This window comes from Candoia aspera, chromosome 2 (assembly GCF_035149785.1).
Source record: "Candoia aspera isolate rCanAsp1 chromosome 2, rCanAsp1.hap2, whole genome shotgun sequence".
Lineage (NCBI taxonomy): Eukaryota > Metazoa > Chordata > Lepidosauria > Squamata > Boidae > Candoia > Candoia aspera.
In genome coordinates this window covers 3,726,962-3,748,525 of record NC_086154.1, presented here as the reverse complement: position 1 = coordinate 3,748,525, position 21,564 = coordinate 3,726,962, and the positions used below count along the sequence as shown (strand labels likewise).

Sequence of the window (21,564 nt, the reverse complement as noted above, 5' to 3'; positions counted from 1 at the left end):
CCTTTATAGTGGACTAAGAAATACTTTATTTGCTTTTGAGATATCTGGCCTCCCATCTTCTAGTCCATAACTCTGGAGATCTCTGTACAGATATTCCTCAGTCAACAACCGTAACTATAAAAAAAATTTCTATTGCTAAGCAAAGTGGTCATAAAGTGTGATGTCACAAGACCACAGTGTTTAGCGATGGCAGTTCTGACAGTCCACAGTTACAGTCATTAACCAAGGATCACAGGTCCTTAAGTGAGGACCTCACTTCTTTGTGACATCCGAATTACTTCCTGCTCCTCTTTGACTTTGCTTGTGGGAAGCCAGCAGGAAAGGTCGTAAATCAGGATCATGTGACTGCAATGGTCAGAACCTCAAGGACCAGTCATAATAACCACACCTTCAACACTGTTGCAAATTTGAATGTCACTGAACTAGCGGTCGTTAAATGAGGATCACCTGTAATGGTATGCGGGAATGACCTTGGAAGTTGGGAGGAAGAGCTATAGATGGCAAAAGCAGCATGTAAAAGATGTCTCAGCCTGCAGAAGAGGGAATGGCATGGGAAACATTTCAGAAGGGGTCCTCCCTAGTTTTCCAGAAAGTGAAAGGAAAGGAGGGTAGAACTTCTTTCAGTCTTGCAAGACTCAGTTAATGTAACCTTACAATAAAGATAGAGCTAGTACTCCTGGGTGTGCTTTTTGCTGGGACTACCTCACAGGGCTAACAATCTCACAGCAACAGTAAAAACAATTAAAACCAATATCTGGGCAGGGGGGAGGGAGGAACAACTCTGTTCAACTGGACTTGAATAATTAAGGATATGCTCCATTTTAGATACCTGGAGATCTAACCAAAGAAAATCTTCCCTCTCTAAGTGAACGTTGGTGACCTGCTCACTCCTTGGCCAAGTGGTGCAACCATGTTGGCAAAAGGTTCAGGAAGGGTGAAATAAAGACCTTTTCCCACCTGCTTCAGCTTTTCCATTTCTGCAGTAGCATTCTGGTGGATCATAAATTTGAAATCCAGGGATTGTTCTTTTTAGACTCCCAAATTTCACTCTACTAATGGACTGATTGGTAGAATACACCCAGTTTACAATGTCCAGGTCCACTACCAGCTCTCCATGCTCATCCAAATACACCCCTTTGATGGAATTATTGTGAAATGGAGGATTTTGAAAGAAGGAATGAAGCTGGAATGGAAGAGAATATAAGGATTGTAAGAATTGCCTACCCTAATAGACTCAGACTCACAAGCTGGAACTTAATGATATCTGATTTATTAAAGAATAGTATGCAAATACAAAGAAAGCTGAGAATGAGCAAAAGCATGCCAAATACAAACTAAAATCCCTCGGCACAAACGTAATCCCTCCTCTCGCCCTGCCGTTTCAAACTCCCCCCACCCCCAGGTGCTGGTAACCATTTCTGCTGATGTCCTGGGAAAGAAACCTTGAGCACACGAGATAACCCAAACATATTCCAATCCAGCTGCAAACAGATAACAATCCCATGAGACAGAATCCTCCTCCCCTCCCAGATGTAACACGCATCAGCCAAATGACATGCAAAATGTTACGATGTAATGGTAACATTGGAACGGTGAACATGACATACCCCGCCCCAAAAGTGAAACATTAAGGAGCACATTTCAGAGGATAAGCCAGATGAAAGCGTCTAACTAAAACAGGAGATTGAACATCACGGGCAGACACCCACTCAGGGTGGGGGAAGTGCTTCCAATGAATCAGGTATTGCAGGGCACCACGATCCCTGCAAGAATCAAGGACCTCCTTCACCTCAAAATGTCGCTGTCCGTCAATCATGATCGGAGCAGGAGGTGGAGGCTGCGGGTGCCAATGTTCAGAGTGGCTGACAGGCTTGAGCAAGCTGCAATGAAAAAGAGGATGCAAACGTTTCAGATTGTGAGGCAAAGCCAGTTTAAACATGACAGGGTTCACGATCCCCACAATGGGGAAAGGACCCACAATCTTAGGAGCCAACTTTTTGGAGGGCTGTGGGGACTTTATGAACTTGGTGGAAAGGTAGACCTGATCCCCCACTTTAAAATCAGATTGAAGGGCTCGCCACTTATCGGCGTGCAACTTATAAGTAGACTGGGCATCAGCCAAGGCCTGTTGAATTACCGGCCAGGAATCATCCAGCTGAGCAGCCCAATCAGAAGGAGAACAGGGCTGCATGGGGGGTTGGGGCAACTCAGGGATGGGGACAAAATCCCATCCAAAAATAACATGAAAAGGTGTATGCCCTGTGCTCTGATGAACGGCATTGTTATAAGCCTCCTTAGCAAAAGGCAGCAAATCGACCCAATTATCCTGTTGATAATTGACAAATGCCCTCAAAAACTGCTCCAGGGTTGAATTGAGAACCTCCGTAGATCCGTCAGTCTCCGGATGCGACGCAGTGGACAAGGCCTGCTTGGTGCCCACCAGCTTCAAAAAGACTTCCAAAATTGGGAAGTGAACTGTGTCCTGTGGTCCGTGACCAAGCGGGAGGGGCTACCATGGATCCGGTAGATGTGGATTAGAAAACGGCGGGTCAATTGCTGAGCAGATGGAATAGAAGAACATGGAATGAAATGGGCTTGCTTGGAAAAGTAGTCCTTTACCACCCAAATCACAGTCTTTCTCTAACTAGGAGGCAAATCCACAATGAAATCCATAGAAACCTCCTCCCAAGGATGGGAGGGCCTGGCAACTGGCTGCAGCAGCCCGTGCAGTTTCCCCCCTTTCCGTTTTGACATGGCACAGACAGGACAAGAAGCAACATAACTTTTTACATCACATCTTAAGGTGGGCCACAAAAACTGGTGCCGTACCAGGTGCAACGTTTTGACATTCCCAAAATGACCAGCCACCTTATCATCATGACATCTATTTAAAATTTCCCTGTGCAAATTGTCAGGCAGATAGAGGCGGTTTTGCTTCCAAGCTAACCCTTTGTCAAATGTCACATTGTATCTATTCACCTGTAACCAAGTATCAGATTTCACCTCATGCAGAAACTGTTGTTGCAAGTGAGAGGGCACTGGAGTCCTTCCCCCAACTGGTGAAACTGAAGCAGGAGGCAGCTGTGCATGAGTTTGACTGCATGTGACAGCCTGCAAACCTAATTGGGGTTCTGTCCACACCGTACCCACAATGTCAGGTACCTGGACCGCATCCTGGGGTAGGCGGGACAGTGCATCAGCCAGGAAGTTTTTCTTGCCCGGAATGAATTTCAATTTAAAGTCAAAGCGACTAAAAAATTGAGCCCAGCGGATCTGTTTAGGACTAAGCTTCTGGGGTGCGCTGAGCACTTCCAAATTTTTGTGGTCAGTCCAAACCTCAAAAGGACATTTAGCCCCCTCTAAAAGGTGGTGCCATGCCTCCAAAGCCGCCATGACAGCAAAAGCTTCCTTTTCCCAAACATGCCACCGCCTTTCCATCTTGGAAAATTTCCAAGACAGTTACGCACATGGCTTCAGGAGGTTGTCAGCATCCACTTGCAGCAAGAGCGCTCCAATTGAAAAATCAGAAGCATCCACTTGAACCACAAAGGGTTTAGTGGGATCAGGGTGTTGAAGAATGGGTTCAGCAGTGAACAGGCTTTTGAGTTTGTTGAAAGCCACCTGGCAGTCAGTTGTCCAATTTAGCAATGCCCCCGGGTTCTTTACCTTGCGTGTGTCCCCCAACCCCTTGGTACATAACAAGTCAGTAAGAGGCAACACAATTTCTGAGAACCCCTGGATGAATTGGCGGTAATAGTTGGAAAATCCAAGGAAACTTTGGAGCTGCCTACAGGTATGCAGGTGCTCCCACCGCAAAATGGCTTGAATCTTCACAGGATCCATCTCAATGCCTTTGTCAGAGATCCTTTACCCCGGGTAGTCAAGCTGAGTCTTATGAAATTCACACTTAGAAAGCTTGGCATAGAGCTCCACCTTTCACAGTTTGCTAAGCACCTGTTTTACCAAGCGCTCATGTTCCTCTTCAGTTTCAGTATATATCAAAACATCATCCAAATAGACCAGTACACCCTTGAACAAATGTTCATGTAACACTTCATTGATCAATTGCATGAACACCCCTGGTGCCCCTGCCAACCCAAAAGGCAAAACTTTATACTGAAAAGAACCCAGTGGACAATTGAAAGCAGTCTTCCATTCATCCCCCTCCTGTATGCAGATGCGGAAATAGGCTTCCCGCAAATCCAGCTTAGAGAAGATTCTCCCCTTAGCCAGATGTGCTAACATGTCTTTTATTAACGGAAGAGGATATTTATTTAATATTGAGACCGCATTCAATCCGCGGTAATCCGTACAAAGTCTCAATGTCCCATCCTTCTTTCCCTGAAACAAGATGCGCGCACCTACTGGCGAATTCGCTGGTTCAATAAAACCCCTGGCCAAGTTCTTGTCCACAAACTCCCTCAATGCCACCAGCTCCTTCTGAGTCATGGCATAAATTTTCGGCTTGGGCAGTTGAGCGTCGGGGACCAACTCTATCGCACAGTCAGTTTTTCGATGGGGTGGGAGTTGGTCCGCTTCTTTCTCACCAAACACATCAGCAAAACCTTGGTATTGCTCCAGCAAGCCCACCAGTGCTGTGACAGTGAAATGCGGGGTTGCTGCCGCCGCCCTCCCCACTGCAGCCTCCCAAGCGTCTTCCTCCCCAGAGGCTTGATAGAAACCATCCCCAAAAGTCAAGGTCCTGTGCACCCAATTTATATAGGGGTTTTGTTGGACCAACCAAGGAATCCCCAGAATGACTAGGGGATGACCCACAGGCGCCACCACAAACTGCAGCCCCTCACGGTGGCTGCCCAATTGTAACGCCACCATTCCCGTGAATTGGGTGACCGGTTTCCCTCCCACAGTAGAACCATCCAGCTGGGTGAAAATCATGGGACGCTGCAGTGGAAAGCTGCAATGTCCTCTTGAGAAAATTCTCTTACACTAACACAAAGCATTCATACACTCAAAAGCAAATAGAAAAGAGGATTTCATATTTATTCAGTGATGGCTTATTCCTCTCATGAGCTGAAAAAAACAGGAACTGCTCTTTTCTTTTCACTTATTTTAAGAAACATTGAAAGATCAAAGGCTGTTAGAATGATTAATTGCCAATTATAGAAAACCCACTTTTCTATGTTATTTTGACATCAAGTGTTCTTTTGTATTCAGATCTGGTCTTACAAGAATGATGTAGCACTTGGGGATGAAGATGCAGCCCAGCAGGCCAGCACTGGAGGCCAAGATGGAGAAGACCTGCACAGCCACCATATACTTGCCCTTAGTGCTTAGGTAGCTGGGCACAAAGGAGAGCCAGACACTGCAGAAGACCAGCATGCTGAAGGTGATCAGCTTGGCTTCGTTGAAGGCCCCAGGGAGGTTCCTGGCCAGGAAAGCCACCATGAAGCAGACAGCAGCCAGGAAGCCCATGTAGCCGAGAGCTCCATAAAACATGGCGACAGAGCCTTCGTTGCATTGCAGGATGATCTTTCCAGGCTGGGAGTGCATGTCAGAGTCAGGGAATGGGGGAGAAGTGTCCAACCAGATGCTGCAGAGGACAACTTGGATGCCTAAGCAACAAAGGATGATGGAGTTAGCCAGGCTCTTCCCCAGCCATCTCTGCACTTTATTCCCTGGTTTTGTAGCCAAGAAAGCTAACACCACTGTGACTGTTTTGGCCAAGACAGAAGAGACAGCGAGTGAGAAAACAATGCTGAAGGCTGTTTGTCGGAGAAGGCAGGTGGCTCTCCTTGGCTGGCCAATGAAGAGGAAAGAGGTCAAGAAGGAAAGCAGAAGTGATACAAGGAGGATATAGGAGAGATCCCGGTTGTTGGCTTTCACAATCGGTGTTTCTTGGAATTTAATGAAGATTCCCAAGACAAAGCCTGTGATTAAAGAGAGGATCAAGGCAAGGCCAGCCAGGATGATCCCCAGATTTTCTTGATAGGATAGGAACGTCACAATCTTGTCTATACAGTGATCCTGATGGATGTTGGAATATTGATCTTTTGGACATTTGGTGCATTTTTCTGCATCTGAGAAAAGGAAGAGTACAATTTCCCATAAAACCTATACTTTAAAGAAATGCATCATAAATTTAGGGTGGTGTCCATGACTGCATGTGAAGATAATCAGTCTGAAGTAAGAGGGGGGACCCCAAGAGATGTGGGCTGTTTGCCAATGTTTTCACACGAGCTGCACTGTCACCTGTTGAGCATACTTTAATAAGGTTTCTAGAAAGGAGCAGAGAAGACAAATTTTAGGGCTAAGCTAGAAACCTCTCATTGGAAGACACCTTCCCAGAGAAAACAAGGCACTGGCTCAGTAGGGGACACCCCACTCCCTCAGTGCACAAAACTGTCAGCTCAGCCATAAAACCATTCAATGCCCCCTTCCAAGTCAAAGTCTTCTAAAACGCCATCAGTTTCTCTGAGGAACTTAACCCATGGATGTTCTCCGAGGAACATCCCATGGATAAAACGAGTTAAAAAAATGTAATTCCAGATTTAGCTCTGGAGATATGCAGATTTTTCTAGCTGGTCTGTGCTTACCCTGTTTGGTGAATTCCCCTCCTTCTTTTCCCCTCCCTCCCATGCCTGGACAACAAAGACCACTCACACCCCTTTCCTTGCGCACATCCTTTGAGGAATGATGAGAAAAGCCCACCAGAGTGTTCTGCTTCTTCCTTTCATTCCAGCTAGCAGGGGAAACCATCTTAACTGTTCTTCATTTGACTATGTGGGGTTTTCTTTTAATGTCAGTTTCATCATGAAGAAAGAAGGAAGGAAGGAAGGAAGGAAGGAAGGAAGGAAGGAAGGAAGGAAGGAAGGAAGGAAGGAAGGAAGGAAGGGTCAGTCCACCATTTTCCTGTTCAACTACTGAACTTGTTAAAAAAAAAGAAAAAAAGTCCAGGGTTTCAGCAATGCATGAAGGGACCACCACCAACCTCTCCCTCCACTTCCTGCAATAGAATGAACTGCAGGTGAAGGACCACCTAGCACAGTTTACGTTAGCAGAAGACACTTGCCATAGAGCAAGAAAAGCTAGGTGGAGGTGACCTAAAAGGGGGTTCAAGGTGAGTTGGGGCATCATCATAGATTCCTGTTCTAAATAGTTAGTGACCATCTTCCTGCCAGAGCAAGAAGGCAGTGTGACTCAGCCCCAATCCATGATTTCTTTCTTCCTATCTCACTTAGAGACCATCCAGGAGTAGGAAGCACCATTAAGGCCACCATGTCTGTCATCCCTGCTGAGTATAAGACCCATGTTTGGAAATATTGTTTGCTGGATTTTGTGAACAGAAAGAAAATGGAAGAGGCACAAAGAGAAGTCATTGGGCTCTGGATTCCTACACAGTTGCCTTTATTTTGGGTGCTCAGGAAAGCCATGAATTTCAGATGCCAAAAAACAGGGTTCCATCCAGACAGGGACAGTTGTGGAAAGACCTGATCAATACTCTTCCAAAGAGCCAACCAGTGTCATCCTGTCCTGGAACTATAATTCTTCCCACTGTTCAGAGAAATGGGGTGACGAGCAAACTGAGACATGAAAGGTGTGTGGACAAGATGAAGCACAGGAAATCCCATCTTCCTAGTAACACTAAGCCCTAGTTGTCCAGTATCTTTTCAATTCCTACCTCACTTTAACCTCCAAGGTCATTTCTTATCCCTCACCATGAAATAAATACAGCGAGAAATGAACAAGAAAGGTGTCCATCTGAGAAATTCCTTTGAAACAGCCCTTGCATGGAAAAGATCAAGGTAAAGGCACTTTCCTGAGAACTGCCCCTTTCATTTGGTGTCACCCACCTTCCATGGTGGAGATGGTTCCTTCTGCACAAGGATGACAGTCATAGCAGCAGATGGGCTTCCCTTCCCGATCCACCTTCTTGAATCCGGGACGACAGCTTTCCACACACCGGGAAGGAGGCAGGGGCTGAGCAGAGAGAGGAAGGAGATCCAGAAAATTAATTGATTTTATGAATGGAGGCAAAGGGGGAAGTGTTGATCTGCAATTCAACACTGAGGTTTACTCAGTTTGAAGCTTTGAAAACACTGGAGTTCATCAAACAGGTTCAACTGCATGTTGCTTCCATGTTATCGTCTCTTCTAATTTTTCACAGAATACAATTTTTAGATTTAGAATCTAAATTAATATACTAAATTACTCAAGGAAGGTTTGGGAGAATATTTTGTTTTAGCAAAATGAACCCTGTTGCTCAGAATCCTCTGGCAGTAATATATACATTTGCCCAGGACTAACATATAGTTTACTTAAATATTTAAGGGTATATTTCTTATAGACACCTTGACCTCTAACCAAGGAATATATTGCTTCATTTAAAGAACTTAGATGACATTCAAAATGACACCTTGCCCAAAGAATGCAAACTTGTTGGTAGGAGCCTCAGAGAGTGTGAAATAAACTTTTTTCCCACCTTGTTCAGCACTTCCATCTCTGCAGTCCCATTTGGGTTGATCATAAATACAAAATCCTGGGATCTTTGTCTTTCTAGACTACCAAACCTCACTTTGTTAACAGACATATTGGAGAAAATCAGCCAGTTCACAAGGTCCAGGTCTGATGCCAGGTCTCCCTTCTCATCCAGATACACCCCTTCTATGGAATTATTGTAAAACTGAGAATATTGCAGGAAGGAATGAAGCTGGAATGGAAGAGAAAATGGATATTTTTAGACAGGAATCCAATGTTCTATTTTAAAACCCTTTGCTTGTGCTGGGGGTGAACTGAAGATTTCTTTAGATACAAAAGGAAGGTATCAGATTCATTTTCCAAGTTCTTCAAGAAACAATCTATAAATAATTAAATTGTAAAACCAGCTAACTTACACCTTAATTATATATGAACTGGATAAACACTGAGATGGGAAAGAGAGAAACTTGGACAGGCTTTCAAGATTCTCTTATTATACCCAATAACAATCAAGTGGCATTCTGGAAATCCCTGCAGTGTCTATTTGTTGACCTGTCCTACCTGGAGGGGATGACATCAACCTTGAAAGTCTGCCCAAGTTCCTGTCCCAATTTACATTAAGCAGAATCTGGCAAGGGTTATTCTGAGTTTCTTTCCCAGATCTCCTTCTATCTCTGGACTACGTAATCACCTACCCACTTCCTCCTTAACACAGAAAACTCCTTCTAGTCCTCCCAATTACAGTGCCTCTTACTGCATTTGTTAAACCAGTGTAGTTGTGGGAAAGGACACCTGATGAAGTCTAGAAAGTGAAGAATCACATGGAGGAGACCCAGGGAAAGAGCACTGACTTGAAGCTGCCGACAGAGAGCCCTTCTCTTCCCTCCCTGTGAGTGTTGGTGGAACCATCATTGAGACCCTTTGGCCAGATGGGCAGTGAAGAAATGTAAGGAATAAAGAAATAAAAGAAATAAATCTTTCAGGACCAGACTTGTGAGCAGAAGCAGACCAGCATTGCAAGGAAAGTTTCCTGTTTTCTCTCTCTCCCCATCTCCAGTCCAGAAACATTTCCCCTATCTCATTATCACTACCCTAGTAACTGTGTTTGTGTGAAAGCTACTCCCTCTTAGCAGATGTGTGAGTGTGTGTTAATGTTCATGTATGGTGTGTTAATGTTAAATCTTATCAATTTATCTCCTCCTTTGATGTTGGAGGAAGCCTCCCACATTCTGCTGGGATGTCCTGTGCCAAGAGTCTCCATTTTCCTCTTTCTGCCTTTTCCTACAGCTGACCATGATGTGAAGTGATCATTCCTGAAAACTCCCCCATGTCCTCTGAACGCCTTGCCTTTCTCTCTTTGAACTGAATAATGGGGTAAATTTTCAGAGATGCTTAACCGATCCCTCTCTGAGTGCCGGATACATCAGCCTCAAATATTCTTTGTGATAAAGTTCCCCAAACTTCCATCTGTGTTACTACTTGATTGCCCTCTACATCATTAGCTTCAAACATTAATGAATAAATGGTAGTGATTGGTAATTAATTATTATTTTGGTCTGTTCCTCTTCAAAGCACCTGCCCATGGAATAACTTAGAGAATGCATTTCCGAATAGAATCGTGTTCTTGGGGGCTCCAGTTCTTAAGAACCTCCATGAAAACACTTCTCAAAAACCGTTTAAGTGAGCTCCATTTGTTGAACAAGGCAAGAAGCTATTGGAGAATATTTCTGATTGCATCTAATTTGCAATTTCTGAACTATTATCTTTTTTCTGGGTGATCTTGATGATCTTCCTCTATATTTTTCTGAAAGGAAGTGCACAATTGCACACAGACACAGACACACACTCACACAGAGATGTGGCAGAATGGCCCCTCTGATATTTTATGGGGGAGTCTCTCAGCTGTCCCAACAGTTCCCCTTTTTGAACATGCACAGAGAATTCTGTCCACCAATGTTAAAAAGAAACACAAAGCTCCTCGCAGAGACACAGATTCCCGTCTCTTTAGGTGAATGGGAAGCTCACAAAGAGAAAAACCGTTGCTCACCTGGAGGATTACCATGGATGCCTTTGCCCTACGAGTGTGTTGTGCTAGCGTAACTCTGCATCAGGTTTACAGATGGGTCACTTGACAAGGAGAGGAACTCCAAATCCCTTGTCAGTCTCCTGCCAGTTAAGCTCAACTCCCAGAGACTTTACGGAATATCCATGTACTTTTCCTCCCTCTTGTCTTTTTCCAGATTTTTTTCTCCCAGTTTCCAGTCTAGCCATTGAAGTCCTAATTGGGCCTTAGACTACATACTTTATCAGCCCAGAAAATGTTCACCACATGTTGCAACTTGGTGCCCTTCACATTTTCCTTTCTACAATCCTACTGGAAATGTAAAAGTTTTGCAAAGGAATAAAACCTTTTTTAACCAAGAAATGGGGATTGTCTCTGGGCCAAGGCAGTTCTTCAGAAGAAGGGCAGCCCAGCAGGGGAGGGGTGAGAAGGGTGAGACTGTCTAATGTACCCTGCAGATCATTGGAATGAAGAGGACAGGATTGGCTGGGAGATGGGGGTGCTCTGCTTGCCAAGAGAGATGTCAGAGAAGGGAGACATGCAAGCAGGACAATAGACCAACCAAGAAGCCATTATTAGCAGGAAATGCAATGACATTTGATTGAAAGTATGGCTAAACAGTCAAGACATCGAAATTATTTCTTTCTGATGAAAATTAAAAAGAGAATCTATTGCAAAAGAAAGGAAAACAGTGAAGGGAATGCAAAAGGGAGAGGAATTGAAAGTTGGAATTCAATTCCATTTCTGGGTTTGAACAAATGAATTTGTCAGAATAGAAGCCCAGTTCTTACATTTGTAAAATTGATTCTCAGCTGCAGGAGAGAGACGTGCAGCAGTAAAGAAATACCTGCCAAGCCTTCAGCCTTGGAGTTTCCAGGTTCTTCCCAACTTTGATCCTTGTCCTCTTGGATCTGGATAAATAGGCTGCATGTAAGGCCCGGGCCACAGCCCAGATGGTGTTGTGAGTGAAGTAGTTGTCCAGAGACAGGATCCGATCAGTTATCTCCTGAGGCAAACTGTCTCGTTCTTCTCTCTCTCTGCACCGTCTCCAGACTTTCACCGAAAAGGCATCCTTGGTGTAGGAGCACACAAAGGATGTCTGTGCAAGGTAATGCATGGTGGGGAAAAAATGGATCAACCCTCCATACTTAGCCATGTCATTTCGCTTCATCAGAAAGGAAAAAATGCTATGGATGAATTGAATGGGAAAGATACTGTTTTTCAAAAAAATGGTGAAGTCCCATCGGATTGTTATGATCAGGACTTTTCCTTTAACCGGTTCCTTGAAAGTTTCAAATACTCGTTGTATAATGATTAGTCCAATATTGAATGAATAAGCTTCAGCACCATAAAGAAAGACATTCACTTGTCTCCAATTGCGGTATGGGCCATCACTTATGAAAACTTGATAGATTGTTTTGGAAAAGGTTTGTGATAAAACTGGACAAATGCCATTCCTGATCAACATGGAAGTCATCATCCTCATGAACAACTGTCCATTGTCAGTGTCTGGAGCCAGCAGACCAACCAAGGTCCACCGGAAATGGAGGAGCAGCTTGACCATCCCTGGGTACTGGACTCCTTCAGCAGGGAGCATCGGGTAGAAGAAAGGAAAATGAGTTTTATCTCTCAGAATCTGGGAAACAAAATTATAATTGATCTGAAAAGGAAGGAGAGATAGTATTTTATATGATACACATAATATCCACATTTTAAAATAATAATTCTGGCCTGAATGGATAGTTCCACTCCTTAGTGGCTTACCTACTGACCCATTGCTTTATGCATTGTATCCCTTCCCATTTGCTTCTTCAGTGGAGAATTTTCCAAATTTCAGGAACTAGAAAATTCCCCACTCTGGACTGGGACCATTGTGGAGGGGATATGTCTGCTTTAAATCTTCCCTTCCTTTGAGTAACCTGAACCTTCATCCTCAAAGCCACTATCACTCTTTTTTTTTTTTTTTTATAGGAGAGGACATCTGATTGAACGTTGCATCACTAAAAAGTATCTTCCCAGCAAAGACATACCTGAGGGATTTTGTAGGTGTCCAACATGGTAGAAATGAGGATGGAGATGTCAGTTTCGGCCCCCTCAAGAACAGCCACTGTGTTCCTCTGCCTTCCACAGCTATAGTTGGGAACGTTGGCCTCCCCGTCCGAAAGCAGGTCCAGCAGAGCATCCGAAGTCATTTGTGCACTGAAATAACTTTCATAGATATTGTAACCCAGGGTGATGTTGGGCAAGAGGTGGGAATCCTGGTTGATCTCCTGGATGGCAAAAAGGAAGGACAGGATTTTCCAGTATTCTGATGTTGCTATCCTGAAAGCATCAATGTATTAGAACATGCTAAATAAAACAGGCATTTTAATTAAGCTTTTTTAAGGTTAATATTTCTAATCTACCCAAGTCCAAGGGTTTCTCTGAATGGATTACAATATTCCTAAAATCATTAACATAAAAATAATTGAAACACTACTCCATATTAATAGATTTGTTGTTATTTATTTGTTCAGTTTCTTCCGACTCTTTGTGACTTCATGGACCATCCCACGCCAGAGCTTCCTGTCAGTCATCAACACCCCCAGCTCCCCCAGGGACGAGTCCGTCACCTCTAGAATATCATCCATCCGCCTTGCCCTTGGTCGGCCCCTCTTCCTTTTGCCCTCCACTCTCCCCAGCATCAGCAGCTTCTCTGGGGTGTCCTGTCTTCTCCTTATGTGGCCAAAGTACTTCAACTTTGCCTTTGATATCATTCCCTCAAGTGAGCAGTCCAGCTTTATTTCCTGGGGTATGGACCGGTTTGATCTTCTTATATTAATAGATATTATATAAATAGTTATTAATAGATATAATAGTTATTAATAGATATCACTAGATTAATTTCAAAGACATGACGCCAGTTTGTGACTGGAAAGGAACTTACCTTCTGCAATACTTAATAGTTGGAAGTTCGACCTGTGCCTCTATATAAAATGTAGAATCACTAAATCCTAAGGCTGGAAAGGCCACTTAGACCATCATCTCCACATTCAGACACATCCGTACAAACACATACAAGCAGCTTCTGTGACCGTTAACAAGGACAATATGATAGTGACTTCTGGACAAGTTTAGATTTTGAAGATCTTGAGTGGAGACTTAACTTCCATTGAAATCATGGCATCGGTTGAGAATGGGACAGAGATACATAGTGACTAAATAAATTCCTGTCTGTGATTCCTCTATATTACCAGTGACTTTTGGTCCAGAAAATTGAATGTGGAGGTTATCTCATTTTTAATGCAGGGAGAAAAAATTCAGCATTCCTGCATTTTTGTGTCCTTGTTGATCTCTTTATGGGGCAAGGGAGGAGTGGAAGGGGGTAGAAGGGTGCAACCCCCCTCTCTTCTCTCTCCCCAGCCCAGCTCTGCTCAGGATGTGTCAAGGAAAGGGAGATGAGAGAGAACAAAAGTAGGAGATCAAGGGGACAGTAGCTCCTAAGGTTGGAGGGTGGCTCTAATGAAATGCAGGTAGATTCACTTACCACAATAATTCATTTGAAGGGGTTGTGTTGAAGCTTAATGGTTGAAACTTAGCCCTGGTTGCAGAGATTATGCCACCAATCAAAAACTCTCCTGGCCTGTAATGATTTTGTGGGTTCACCCCATCCCTCTTTGGAGTCAGGAAGCATTTGGCGTTGAGCTTCATACAGACTCTTTCGGGCCACAGAAGCAGCACAAGCAGCAACATGACTTCTGTTCCTGAGTGAACCATCAGTCCTGTTCTTGCTTTGAGTAAAGATCAAGAAGTAGAAAACTCCAATGCCCTCTTCCAAGGCAGAAGCTTCACAGTCTTTCCTAATCCAGACGGGGTCCAGCCAAGGCTTCACATCTGAAGGGGAGGGGAGTAAACACAGCCCCTGCCTCCCTGAAAGGCTCCCCTTGCTCTTTCTTTCTCCAGAACCATTTATGCACCCAAAACTTTCCAATAACGTAATATCAGCCAAGAAGGCTTTCGTCTGCTATTGAGGTGAAAACATGTTATTGAGCTTGCTGTCAAATGTTCTTAAGGTTTGCAGAAAACTCTCTAGAGATTGAGCAACAAGACAGCAAGTAAATCGCTATGATTTGGATAAAGGCAAGGAGAGACACCACCCCTCGGGATGAGTCAACAGTGGACCACAAAGGGAAAAGTCACAGGTGGTGTTCTAACTTTGAGAATGAGCCAATGATGGGAGAGGAGAATTTGGCCCCAGACCTCTGAAAGAGACTATCATTATGCAAGCCAGTATCAAGAAAAAAAAAATAGTAAGGGTGTGAACAGTCCCACATAATTATGAATTTAGTTGGTCTTGATGGATTTTGACACTATTTGTCTATGTTGGACTTTGACTGTATTTGTCAAGTTAGCCAAGGTTCTGCGGAGATGGGTGGTTGCTCATCTGTTGAATGCAGACTCATATTCATTTCTTTATTGCTTGCTTCAATTTAAGACTCTGGGTGGGTAACAACAGTAAATACATCATAAAACACAGAACTATCGAAACACCACACACATAATCAACAGTCAATCAAAAAGACCAGAAGGAGCATCAACAAATCAACATAACCATTGCATGCCTCTGCTACACCTCTGGATCCCCAGCCCAGTAAGTCTGCCCCAATCTGGAAGAAGGGCCTTTTCCAGAACAAGAGTTGAGTTGCTGGATTCAATGGCCAAATATGGACGCTTTCATAATATCCCGTACTATGAGAGAACCTGTATATGCGGTTCACCTGATACTGAAAATATTCCCCATATCCCGTTTAACTGTCAACTAGATGCCTCCATCAGGCATAGATGTTTATCTCCACTATTCGAAGGAACATTTCCAATAAATAAATAAAAAGAACAAAGAACTATTGGGCAGAACTAACATATATATATTGTACGAATAATTGCTACGTTCATATTGAAGGATGGGGCTTTAAGATCCCAATATATTGAACAAGTTGGGATATCCTGTAAAGGTGATTCTCTCATCTGATTATTCTCTCTTTGTTCTGTGATCACAATTATAGGTATCTTATTTTATTATTGTATCCCTTCCTATCACCTGATTATGCTTTGTTTATATTTTAATTTTATCTTGCTGTATTGATAAGGTCAGATAGATAGATGATATTCTAGAGGTGACGGACTTGTCCCTGGGGGAGCTGGGGGTATTGATGACCAAGAGGAAGCTCTGGTGTGGGCTGGTCCATGAAGTCACAAAGAGTCGGAAGTTACTGAATGAATAAACAAAACAAAATTGGGAAGATCAATTCGACTAATCAATAAAATGAAATGAATTAATATTAAAACAACACACACATAATCAACAATCAAAAAAATCAGAACCAGCACCAACAAATCAACATAACATTGCACACCTCTGCTACACATCTGGATCCCCAGCCCAATGATGCAACCAGATCTTTAAGGCCTTGCCAAAAGGCCTGTTTAATCTCTGGAGGATGATGTTCCAAAAGGTGGTGTCAAAACCATCTCTCTCTGGGCCCTCCAGATGACATTCCCTAATTGATGGGACCCAAATCATCCCTTCCTTGCCAGGCTTAATGGACATGTAGACATAATTGGGGAGAGGTGGTCCCTCAGACAATGTAATGGTTGCCTACTCCAAAATACTCAGTCTCACAAGCCCGGGCTTAAAGATAACTGATTTATTTAAGGAATAGTATGCAAATACAGAGAAAGCTGAGAATGAGCAAAAGCGCGCGAAATACAAACCAAATACTCTCGCTTCAAACCCAATCCCACCCCTCACCCCAGCATAGCAACCACCCCCTCCCAGGTGTTAGCAACCGTCCCACATCGGCCTGGGAAAGTAACCTTGAATACATGTCATAACCCAAACACACATTCCTGCAGAGCAGCGTGGAGATTACAGCCCAGCACGGCTGAAATTCCCCTCCCCGCAAATGACAGACATGGAACAGGAAAGTGACATGAGAAACGTTATGATGGATTCAAACCATTGAAACGAGGAACATGACATATCGCCCCCCTAAAAAAAAAAAAAAAAATTGCTAAGGAGCCGGCTTGGCTGGATAAGCAGCATGAAATTTAGCAATGAGGTCCGGAGAGCGGACATCGGGAGCAGCAACCCACTCAGGATGAGGAAAATGCTTCCAACAAATGAGGTACTGTAAAGTAGACCTCCGGCGCCGAGAGTCGAGGATTCCCTTGACCTCAAAGTGTTGCTGGTCATCAATCATAATGGGTGGGGGAGGTGATTGCTGAGGATGCCAGTGGTCGGACGGGAGAAATGGCTTGAGCAAGCTGCAATGAAAAACAGGATGCAAACGTTTAAGGTTATGTGGCAAATCCAATTTAAAGGTCACAGGGTTTATTTGCACAACAATAGGAAAAGGCCCAACAAATTTAGGTCCCAATTTCTTGGATGGCTGTGGTGATTTGATAAACTTTGTGAAGAGATAGACTTTATCCCCTACTTTAAATGGAGGTTGGGGGGAGCGCTTTGCATCCGCATGTTTTTTATAAGAGGATTGGGCATGGTGCAATGCTTGTTGAATTTTCTGCCAAGAGTCGGTCAAATTCTGTGCCCAATCAGTTAGAGATGAAGGCAGAGATTGTGGATGCAGGAGTTCTGGTATGGGGACAAAATCACGGCCGAACACAGCTTTAAAAGGCACCTGGCCAGTGCTTTGATGAACGGCGTTGTTGTAAGCAACTTCAGCGAAGGGAAGCAGGTCGACCCAGTTGTCTTGCTGATAATTAACGAATGCACATAGATATTGTTCCAGTGTGGAATTAACCGCCTCAGTAGATCCATCTGTCTCCGGATGCCATGCCGTAGAGAGGGCTTGAGTGGTTCCTACCAGTTTCATAAATGCCCGCCAAAATCGTGATGTAAATTGTGAGCCTCTGTCGCTCACCAAACAGGAGGGGATCCCGTGAAGGCGGTACACGTGTACGAGAAATAGGCGGGCCAGCTGTTGCGCGGTGGGAATGGACGCGCAGGGGATAAAATGCGCTTGCTTGGAGAAGAAGTCTTTGACCACCCAAATCACTGTTTTATGTTGACTGGGGGGTAGGTCAACTATAAAGTCCATGGAGATTTCTTGCCAAGGATAGGCAGGGTTAGCTACAGGTTGCAGCAAGCCTTGGGGTTTTCCAGCCTTGCGCTTAGTTGCAGCGCAAACAGGACAAGCGGCTACATAAGTTTTAATATCCTTGATGACAGCTGGCCACCAAAATTGATGTCGGGTGAGATGGAGGGTCTTAAGGTATCCAAAATGTCCCGCCAGTTTATCATCATGACAGCGAAGCAAGATCGTCTTTCGCAAGGCCTTTGGTACATAAAGACGATCATTTTTCCAGGCAAAGTCTCCATCAAAAGTAACAGTGTTTAAATTTGCCTGCAACCAAGTATCAGATTTCAGGTGGAGAAGAAACTGTTGTTGCAAATCGGAGGGAATTGGCAAATGTCCCTGACTGGAAGGAGGAGTCATGGCTGGCCGTTGAGCTGTGTGGGCGCGCGTCTGACTGCGCATCACTGCAGCCAATCCCAATTGTTTTTCCATCCACACTGTATCCTGAACTAGTGCAGCAGGGCCGGAATCTTGGGGTCTGCGGGATAAGGCGTCTGCCAAAAAGTTTTTCCTCCCCGGAATGAACTTAAGGGAGAAATAAAAATGGCTGAAAAATTCAGCCCATCTGAGTTGCTTAGGGCTGAGTTTCCGACTAGTGCTTACGGCTTCGAGGTTTTTATGGTCAGTCCAAACCTCAAAAGGGTGAGAAGCCCCCTCTAATAAGTGGCGCCAAGTTTCCAAGGCTGCTTTTACCTCAAATGCCTCTTTTTCCCAAACATGCCATCTCCTCTCTGTCTCCGTAAACTTGCGAGACAAATATGCACAGGGTTTCAAACTGCCTGAGTTGTCGGCTTGGAGCAAAAGGGCTCCGATAGAGAAATCAGAAGCATCGACCTGCACCACAAACGGTTTTGTCGGGTCGGGGTGCCTTAGGATGGGTTCAGTTGTAAAGAGCTGTTTGAGCATGTCAAACGCCTGTTGGCAAGCTGGAGTCCACTTAAGTAGCACGCCTGGATTTTTGGAACGCCACGTATCCCCCTGAGCTTTAGTTTTCAGTAAGTCAGTGAGAGGGAGGGCAATTTCCGCGAAATTTTGGGCAAATGCCCGATAGAAATTGGCGAAGCCAAGGAAACTTTGTAATTGGTGTTGCATGCATGGGGGTTCCCAGGCGACAATAGCTTCAATTTTAGCAGGGTCCATTTCAATGCCCCCTTCTGAAATCCTGTAACCCAGATAATCAATTTGCGACTGATGAAACACACATTTTGACAGTTTAGCATACAACTCAGCTTTTCGCAGTTTGGCAAGCACTTGACGCACCAAGTGAATATGTTTGGACATTGTTTCAGTATAAATCAATACATCATCCAAATATACCAACACTCCTTTGAACAGGTGGTCATGCAAGACCTCATTGATGAGTTGCATAAAAACCCCGGGTGCCCCCGACAAACCAAAAGGCAACACTTTATATTGAAAAGCCCCCAGAGGACAGTTAAACACTGTTTTCCACTCATCCCCTTCCCTTATGCAAATACGAAAATAGGCTTCCCGTAAATCCAGTTTTGAGAAAATTTTACCTCTGGCCAGATGTGATAACGTATCTTTGATGAGGAGCAAAGGATATTTGTTTAAAATTGAAACTGCATTTAGCCCACGGAAATCTGTACCTAGCCTCAAAGACCCATCTTTTTTTGGTCTAAAAAGAACAGGTGCCCCCACTGGCAAGTTAGCCGGCTCAATAAAACCCCTGGCCAGGTTCTTGTCAATGGACTCCCTCAATGTGGCCAACTCTTTCGGGGACATAGCATAGATTTTTGGGTTAAGCAATTTTACATTGGGCAGAAATTCAATGGCACAGTCCGTCTTTCGGTGAGGCAGCAAACGATCTGCCTCCTTTTCTCCAAACACATCTGCGAAGTCTTGATATTGCTCAGGCAGCCCTTCTAGCAGCTCCAGCATCTGTACTGTGGTTGTGCCTGCCCGTCCACCCTCATTGTCTCCCAATAAATCCTTCTCTGGCACCTTATAAAATCCATCAGCAAATGTCACAGTCCTATGCAGCCAGTTGATAATGGGATTTTGCTTGACAAACCAGGGCATCTCCAAAATGAGTAATGGGCCCCCCACTGGCGCTATGACGAAGGGCAATTTCTCCCAATGACTACCCATTTGCAGTGCCACCAGTCCCGTGGAGTGGGTTACTGGTTTCCCCCCAGCCATAGTCCCGTCCAATTGTGTAAAAATCATTGGCCGCTTCAAAGGGAACCTGGGGAGATCTAATGCGGCTACGAAATCGGGGTGCATCAACGAGCGTGAGCAGCCTGAGTCCAGCATAGCCCACACCTCCACAGTTCGAGTACTGGATCCCAATTTCACCTTGACTGTCAGGGTAGGAAAATTCCCACTCACCGAATCGTGGTCGCGCCCATCTTCTTCCACCTGCCCCACGGCACCCTTCAGAGCAGGTGGTTGCCTTTTCCTGCTGGCTGTTCAAAATCCAGCTCTTCCTCCTCTCCCCCAAATGGGTTGTCGTTAGGTTCGACCTCCGCGCGGGCAGCCCTCACCTTTCTCGGTCCCGAAGGAGACTTGCCGGATGACTTCCCTGGCCGCTCCTCGGATCTCTTCCTTGGGCATGCAGATGTGCAATGTCCCTCTTTCCCACATCTTAGGCACTGCCCTTTCGCAAAACGCTGTTCCTTCTCTTCCTCCCAACTTTTCAGTTTGGGCTGGCTTGGGAATCCCGGGGCACGGGTGCTTTTACTTGACTTCCCTTGCTTCAGTTCCTTGTTATGTGCAAAAGTCTCTAGGGCATTTTCAGCATTGCCCGCCAGCTGAATCCACCCATACAACGTTTTGGGATCATCACGTCCCAAAGCCCAGCGGAGGACCTCCGTCTCCAGTCCCTGTTTGAACATCTCCACTAGAGTTGACTGGGACCAATCCTCCACCTTTCCAGCCAGGGCTTTAAACTCCAAGGCATAGTCCGCGACAGAGAGAGATCCCTGGGAAAGTTTCCTCAGCGACCATTTCGCTCGTTCTTGGGCCAAGGGGTCTTCGAAGTGCTGTTTTAGTGCCCACAAAAACTCCTCAAATTCTTCCAATTCCGTGGCTTCGGCTTGGCATAGCTGTACATACCAATCCGCTGCCCTCCCCTTTAGTTTGTTGGCGATGGCATTGATTTTGCCATGTTCTGAGCAAAAGCTTCGCCCCCAGTCCACCATATAATTCCTGGCATTGGTAATGAAGAAGGACAACTTGGTAGGATCACCATCAAACTTTACCATGAAAGGCGGAGGGGTTCTTGTCGACTCTCTCGGTTCAAATGGTTCCGCGAAAGCCAACGAACGCCTGCCCACGGTCGGTGACCCTTCCCTGGTCACTCCCGACTCCTTTCCCCTCACCTGCCGGAAAGCCCGAGTCCTACTTCTTCCCCTGGGTGATGGGGACCTCGGCCCCGGATTGCGTTGTCGGGTTGGCATTTCCTCCAGACTCTCTCGCGGGAACCCCGACCCTCTGGGGGGGTTCCTTTATTATGGCAAGTATGGATTCGATTTTTTCCTCTAGGGCTTTTATGCATGCGCGGGTAACCGGTTCTTCCAATGGCCCCTTGGTCACCACTACCGTAGGTGACAACGGGATCTCCAGTTCCCAGGACGCTTGGGGCGATTCGACCTCGGAGTCTCCTTCCTCCCCGGTTTGATAGTCATCCCCTGTAGCGCCGCTCACTTCAGATGGTAAACCCTGGTCTTCCCTCTGAGTGCCCCACTTATCCCGGCGGGCTGCTCTCTGAGCTCGGGAGCTTGGGGCCACAAGCGCCCTTGTGGTGTCTGGTTCTTCCTCACCCCCTTCACTCTCTTGCAGCCTGGGTTCGGACATCGCTAGCGTTCCCCTTCCCCAAACACTTGGATGGGGCTAGCGGAAAGTTTACTTATGGATTCTCAGCTTTATGTAATGGTTGCCTACTCCAAAATACTCAGTCTCACAAGC

At 45.1% G+C, this 21,564-nt stretch overlaps 1 protein-coding gene across 1 annotated transcript; it reads right to left on the bottom strand.

Moving 5' to 3' along the window:
* Positions 1–5,142: 5,142 nt before the first annotated feature.
* Positions 5,143–20,241, bottom strand: LOC134488828 (vomeronasal type-2 receptor 116-like). Its single transcript, XM_063291164.1, has 6 exons — positions 20,142–20,241; positions 19,411–19,553; positions 12,529–12,768; positions 11,346–11,597; positions 8,524–8,668; positions 5,143–6,038 (listed from the first exon to the last, which is right to left on the bottom strand). Exons 1-6 carry the CDS (start codon positions 20,239–20,241, stop codon positions 5,143–5,145), a joined length of 1,776 nt encoding a protein of 591 aa, XP_063147234.1.
* Positions 20,242–21,564: the final 1,323 nt, after the last annotated feature.